The 7,703-nt window shown below is 39.8% G+C and overlaps 1 protein-coding gene across 1 annotated transcript in view; it reads right to left on the bottom strand.

Moving 5' to 3' along the window:
• The window catches only part of Otc (ornithine carbamoyltransferase), a 60,521-nt gene extending 55,491 nt beyond the window's left edge, over positions 1-5,030 (bottom strand). The window contains exon 1 of the mRNA XM_028767831.1: positions 4,859-5,030. Within this exon, the coding sequence (XP_028623664.1) occupies positions 4,859-4,935 (77 nt within the window). The 5' untranslated portion in view covers positions 4,936-5,030. The remainder of the gene's footprint in view (positions 1-4,858) is intronic.
• Positions 5,031-7,703: the final 2,673 nt, after the last annotated feature.

The raw sequence follows: 7,703 nt of genomic DNA, 5'->3' as shown, positions 1-7,703 counted from the left end.
TTATTTTATTTTATTTTATTTTATTTTATTTTATTTTATTTTATTTTCTCTTATTTTCATATGCCAGAAAAGCCCCTACTGGTAAGGTAGGGGCATACAGTCACATACGATTATTCTTCTGATCATATATAACAGAAAGAATACAATCCTGGAGCCAATGAGAATCATGTACAACTCTCCCATCAACAATATCAAGGTGATGTGTGTACTAATTACCTGTAGTTGGGCTTTACTCAATATATACCTGAATCTGAAGATATCGTACCTTGTAAATAAATACAAATACGATGTGCCAAATTCAAAGCAAAAATTAAATATGATTTAGAAGCTAATTGACAGTCTAATTAGAGCCACAGCCTTTGAGAAAAGCACAATTCGTTCCTTATATTACATCATGTGAAAAAAATAAATGCAGAGGCTTCTTACCCCCAAATCACTAACACGCTGAGTGAAGAATCGCAGATTAGTTTTACCTAAATATCTAACTCGAAGTGAGAGAGCGTGGGCTACTGGCACAATAAAACCTTTCATGACTACAGTCTGCATCCCCCACTTCTGACAAGTTATTTAGAAGGTGGGGAAGATTTGGATGTGTTTCTCTGCTCTCATCGTATTTCACTGGACAAGAAACTGCTTGATTTGAGTAAAATGTGTGCGGTTAGAAACCGACTTTTCCAGAGCAGGAAAACTTGAGTGGTAAATGACACCCTGGTCCCTATAGGGAATTGGCAATAAAGACTTTAGCATCTTCAGACCTTGAAGAGAGCCAATGGGTCCTATGGCCAAGATCCTGATGCTTCTTTATGTTGCAGTGATGTGAAAGTTAGGGTGTATTTACTTATTTTTGCTTATATTTACATACTCCGACTTTATCTACAAAAGGCTACCAGACCTTTGTAGGTTGGGCACCCTCATCAGTTTGGAGGGATCAAAGGGCCAAAGTAGGAAAACTACTTTGAGTTGCAGCTCCCACTTAGCCCAGACACAGTAATAAACTATGTATGACCTTGAGAAGGTTATTTGTCAGTTCTGACCTCATTTTCTTTTCTGAAAAGCTAAACCATGGAACTAAGCCAATGGTTCTTTATGCTTTTGTCTTTTGAAACATCCATGAAGTTAGTAAGTATAAGAATTTGCAATGTTTCCTTTAAATCTCATTCAGTTTCTTTAAAAGGCACATTAGAAAGATGTCAAGGGACTTTATTTTCACAAAACCCTTGAATGGATCCCATTGGTGTAAACAGAAATCCCCAAGTCCTTTTCCAAATTTACAAACGTTTTGTTACTAACAGTTATAATATTTTTTTTAAATAAACAATATTTGAAATCTTCCTTATTGGTGCTATATACCCATATGTACTATAAATTATTGTTGATAACTCAATGACTATTTCTGAAACATTTTAGAACTTCAGTATGCCAAATTGTGGAAAGTCTTTGAGAACTGAAGAATGTAGACCAGGTCTAGCTGTGCGTGGACCTATTATCGAAAGCCTGAAGAGTTTTCTTATCTAAAACACAAGAGTGCTGAAAATATATGACTTCCATTATTTTCATTAAATTACTAAATGGTAGGTTTGGGAAAAAATACAGTTTGCCAAAGGAGACCCTGTATCTCCATTCCAGTTTTGCTTTGTATGGTTTACTGAGGTCAGAATGGGAAAAACGTTTTAGGCATTTTAATTTTTGATATTGAAACACAAAGATCATTCAGTTTTGTTTCTCTATGTGCAGTCTGTGATCACTTCACCTGAGGGTCTGTGTGTGGGGGTGGATGTTGGGGCAGGGTGGGATACGAAGGAAGCATAATGAGTTATGTGAGCCTTTATGGAGGTCTGGAATGAAATACCTGAAAACCAGTCACCTCCGGCTCCATCTATAACCTCCACAGAATTGGCTGGCTTAGTTCAATATTCTCTGAAGAAATTTCTATTTGGAAGATGAAATTGAAGTGAACTTATAAATTGGTCTTCTCTGACAAAGAAAGAGATTTTTAGTGGTTTCTTTAAAAGCTATAAGTGGTTTTCCTAACAGGCAACAAATCATAGAACGCTATTATCCTAACCCAGCCAGGCTCCACAACCGCATGCCTGAGATGGTGTGTCTGCTGATTCGCTGTTTTCGCCATCCCTGACGTCTGATCTTATTGATTTTGTAGAAAAAGAAAAAAAAAAGGAGAAAGAAAAAATAACTGACTAAAACTGGATGATCCAAATGTCTGTGTGGATGGCTTCGGCCTCCCCTGAGCTGTTATTTTAGTATGCACATTATGATGCATGACTATTCACTTCAAAACTTCAACCTCAGCGCTTGTGGCACTGCCAAACCTTAACCACACATTTCCTGTCAGCTCTAATGGTAAATTCAGATGGTATGTTGGGTGACAGGGATCCTCTACTTTCCTCCAGAGATGGAAAAGAGAGAAAAGGAGTCAAATTTGAGTAAAGCAAAAGTGTAACAGTGTTGACAAGGAGCTTTTCTCTGTTAGGAAGGAGCCTTGTCAAAGTCTGAGGGTCCTGATGGAGACCAACAGTTTGGATTAAATCAATATGGCAGACAATATGCTTAACTAGTGCAGTAGGGATGACAAATATACGTACTACATGAGAATACTCTATGAAAACCATTTCAGTGTCTATTCATTGCTTCTGCATTAATGCAATGAAATAAACAGTATAAACAACTTAAGAGAGAAAATCATTTTCTTCAGACTTTTGGGAATTTCAGTTCATTCTGTTGGAAAAGATGTGTCAAACAAGAGGAGCTCACATCATGGTGGCCAGAAAGCAGAGAGAACTGGCAAGGGTTCCCAATGAGATTCTTCTACCACATCTCAGGCTGTGCTTTAGTAACATCCTACTTGCTGACGCTCACCTCCCTCAAGTGAAGGAGATTAGCCAGTGCATGCTATTATGCCAGCTTTAATAGGACAAATAATATTGAGTTTCTCAAAAGTCTAGGGAGGTTTTCATATCTTCAAAAAGCTAAATACAGATTTGGGCTAGTTTAACTGGATTTTGCTCCAGGTCCTATTTAGATTTAGAAATAGCTAACTAGAGTTTTTAGAAATGCAATCTGGCTAGCAGATATCAAGAAGAGAATATCAGTGCTGAGGCTGGTACACACTGAGAATATTAGTACTGATCAAAGGGGGCAACTATTTGACAGAGGTTTTACTTGTAAAATTTAATGTGCTATGATTAATATATATATATATATGTATATATACATATGTATACACATATATATGTAGATTATACAAACACACATACACATATACGCTGACAGGGATATATGGCTAAGCTGTAAAATTGGTTATTAATAAACAGCAAATCAGCAGGCACTACAGTATCTTCAATTCACTGATTTTTCTGTGTTAAAATCTGTGGAGTAAATTGGAATCACCCTTTTATCCAGTGTTACTCAGTGAGGTGGAATGAAAAACAGGGAACACTCATCTGTCATTTTCCAGGTTTTGCACAAATTATCTTATTGATTATCACTGGAGTGTGACTTCATGTGGATGGAGGAATGAAGTATCTTATGTCCTAGTTAAGGTTTCTATTGCTGTGATGAAACACCATGGCCAAAGTAACTTGGATAAGACAGGCTTTATTTGAATCATGCTTCCACATTGCTGTTGATCATTGAAGGAAGTCAGGACCAGAACTCAAACATGGCAGGACCCTGGAGGCAGGACCTGATGTAAAGGCCATGGAACAGTGCTACTTACAGGCTTATTCCAAATGGCTTGTTCAACCTCTTTTTTTTATATAATACTCAGGACAACAAGTCCAGGGGTGGCATCACCCATAATCGTCATCAATCACTAATTAGGAAAATCCCCTACAGGCTTACCTACTGCCCAATTTTCTGGAGGTATTTTCTCAATTGAGACTCCCTCCTCTCCAAGGACTCTACCTTGTATCAATCTCATATAAAATTAGCCAGTGTGCCTTATCTACCATTGCATTTTAACATAATGAATAATGAATGAAACAAGATAGGTACTCGATAAATATTTGTTGAATGAATGATTGAATCGCCCTATAATATGAAGCATTATACCCCTATCCATTGTGTAGGTGAAGAAACATTGCAGAAAAGTTTAGTGACTTGCTCAAGGTCCTGCATCCAATTAGTAACGCGAAGCCTGGAGCCCAGGTTTGTAGATTCCAAAACCTCAGGGTGAGACTATACCTTAAGAATCATTTCTATAGTTTGTTAAATCCTGAGTTGTGTTTTGTTCCAGGTGATCTTTAAAGTTTATTTATATGATGTGATTGGCACTAATGGACAGACTCCCTGCAGTCGCTCTGGGTTCTACTTACCCTACTTACAAACCAAGCAAATTCATGATTAGACGACTTGACTTCTCAGCTAAGTCTGATAACATGGGATTAATTTATAATATCATGAATAATCTTATGCTTGCATATGAGAGCCTTATACTCACCAAAGAAGGGGGTGCTAAAGACTCCATCTAGGTCTAGTGAACTTAGGTCTATCAGGTAGTTGAGAATCCCAGAACCACCATCACAGATACATTTCTTAAAAGTGAGAACCTTCCCTTAGTAATCCAGGGAGGTTGTTTTGCAGATGGCTTTCAGCCAGTAGCTTATTTAGAATGTACACAAATGGAAGATGTCGAGGGCATGTAGTCTGTTGTACTAAATGTTTAGCATGGTAACATTCAACTACAGAATGAGTGAGAGATGCAAACTTAGCTAGAATTCGAGATGGCTGTCTCATTGTAACTGCTAACTGTGATGCTACACTTACTTTGCTGAAAGGGGCATTCCCCTGCAGAACATAATTCCAATTTTCACCACTGACCAGAACCCAGTCTCTCACTTACCGAAAGTTTCGAACCACGGAAGTGTGACCCTTTCTAAGAGCTGCACTGTTGAGCAGGATCCTCAAATTAGACAACATCTTCTTTTGCTAGAGCGAAGGAGGAATCTATGGTCTAGAGAGCTCCACAGTCAGGCAGGCAGTGGGGGCCACTGGCAAGCTAAGAATGCTTTCAGTTGCAGAGAGGGAGCAAAGGTCCCATCACCCTTCCACTACCTTATCAGATCAGCCTGGTTAGAGATAGAGCAGGGCAGGGTGCAGGGGCACTTGAACTTTAAGCCTAACTCTGCGGTTGTTTTTTTAAAGAAAGAATCCTAACTCTTTCAGAGCCCAGCCTCTTCATTTTTCATAATGTATTTATGCTGTCACTTGCTTGGATAAAAATCAGCTGACAAGTACCCATTGAGCACGTAATATATGCAAGGCACTGCCGTGTTGGGGCTGCTGTGGAGGTACACTGAAATAACAATAACGCATTCAGAAAATGTAAATTGACAGTACAAAACCCCAGATGGAGCTGTGACAACCCTGTGTATCCCATTGATTTCAGCTTCCTACCTAGCACTCCCATCCATTCCACAAAGGCAAATAGAAAGGGATGGACTCAAAGTTGAGTTTCCATGGCAGCAAGTTAGAGAGGTGTAGAGGTATAATAAAAAGATCTCAGTCTCGGGGTTCCCTTTATGTCTTGCACATAATAGATGTTTAGTAAGTCAGTAGGTGCTTACTGATTCTGGTGTGAGTTTCCATCAAGTACTAGTGGATGCCCACCACCACCGCCGCCTCAGCAACTCCTCAGGTCACCAAGGGCCTGAAAAAAAGTTTCACATTTGTTCATTTAGCCACAGCTTGAAATGGACTGGCTTTAAATTCTCATCTGTGTGAGACAGCAGGGGAGACTAGAATTTCAAAAGAGGAAATGATCACATCTTTGCAGAGCTTAAGATTTCAACAAGGGTCATCACATTTGTAAATAATATTCCTAGTCCAAGCCCATATGAAAGGTCCAGATAATGTTGTCCTGCATAATGCAGAAGAGGGAAACCTTTAGGCCCAGAAGGGTGGAAGACAAGGGACAAAGGAGAGGGGAGGCAGGTGCCTCCTATTGTCAATTCATGTGTCTTAGCAAACCCTGATGTGTACTTGCTAGAAGTTTATAGACTACCACCAGTAAATGCCATTTGAAAGTCAGCCGTGGCTGCTTCAGGAGCAGAGATGGTTATGAGATCATCATTGATATTGACAAGGAAATAAATCTCAACACACTTGCCTTCTACTTATGGAGAATGATTTTGGATGAAGAGAAAGAAAATCGAATTTCCAAACTTCTGCTAAATCATATGTTCTGGAGAGAGCACTCCAGGCAGAAGCAATTGTTTGTAAAATTCACAAGAAAGGAGGCAGAGGGTGAACGTGCCAGGTAGAATAGATAGCTGCTTGTTGGAAAGGACAGTAAAGCTCCTTTGAAGTGGAAAGGTAGGGCAGCTGAACAGGTCTCAGGGCCTGAAAGTATTCTCATACTTCGAGGAAGGAAAGTGTTTGCTTGTATGGAGTCTGAAGAGCACACACTAAGAGAAAGCTTCCAGCTTCACTACCATGTCATTACTCATTTGGACTTACTAAACAATGTATAGGAACAATGTCTGGGCAAAAGGGCAAGCTTTGTCTGTAGTTTTATGCTAGAAAATGTGGGCAGCACTTTACAAAGTAACTCATCAGTCCTTCTACTTTTAAGGAAGTAGAAGCCCAACACCAGAGGGGGCTAAGAGAGACTGAAGCTAGCACAAAGACTGGGATTGAGGAGCTGTGCTGCAGTTGGGAAGGTGCATATGGCTATTTCACTGAATCTCAAACGGGAAGCTATTGGAGTGGAATGGAGAAGTATATCTCAAGTAGCCCACTTCGGCTGATACAACAGTACATGGAGCTCTTTACCTTGCAGGCTTTTGTGTTTGTATTAGTTACTTTTCTCTCTGTTGCCAGGAAACACCGAGAAAGGGCAATTTAAGGAATAAAAGGATTACTTTCTCTTAGAATTTCATTGAGAAACTTCATTATGGTGAAACTCGCAATGTGGTCTGCAAAGAGCACTCCAGGCAGAAGCAATTGTTTGTAAAAGCCACATGAAAGGAGATAGAGGGTGAATGTACCAAGTAGGAGAGCCTGAAGTAGCTGGTCCTATTGTATCTACAGTTGCAAAGCAGAGAGAGATGAAGGCTAGCTCTTAGCTTGTCTTCTTTTTATTTAGCCTAGGACTCAAATCCTTGGAATGATATTGCTCATGTGCAGAATGTTTTGTTTTGTTTTATTTTGTTTTGTTTTTTGGGGTTTTTTTGCCGCAAATAACCTAATTTAGACAGGGCATCTGACAGACCCAGGCATTTGTTCCCATGGTGGTTCATAATCCCATCAAATTGATAATCAAGATTTATTATCATCACAGTGTTCATCCTCAGAACTCATTCATGTGCACTGACTGATCCCTCCATTTCTCTGATTGAGCATCAGCTCTCTCTCTCTCTCTCTCTCTCTCTCTCTCTCTCTCTCTCTCTCTCACACACACACACACACACACACACACACACACACACACACACAGAAAGAGAGAGAGAGAGAGAGGGAGAGGGAGAGGGAGAGGGAGAGGGAGAGGGAGAGGGAGAGGGAGAGGGAGAGGGAGAGGGAGAGAAAATTCTGGATGGGCTCTGAGAAACATAGTGATGATGAACAGGGAAGATACTGTCTATGTAATCTTCATGATTTGAAATGATTTAAGAATATCAGCTTCTGTCTATGGAAAAAACCCTAACTGAGCCCAGGTGGCTTGTCACTTATTCTTTCACTTCAGAGCA

The sequence above is a fragment of the Grammomys surdaster genome, unplaced genomic scaffold (assembly GCF_004785775.1).
Source record: "Grammomys surdaster isolate TR1022 unplaced genomic scaffold, NIH_TR_1.0 182, whole genome shotgun sequence".
Classification (NCBI taxonomy): domain Eukaryota; kingdom Metazoa; phylum Chordata; class Mammalia; order Rodentia; family Muridae; genus Grammomys; species Grammomys surdaster.
This window is presented reverse-complemented; position numbering and strand designations above follow the sequence as displayed.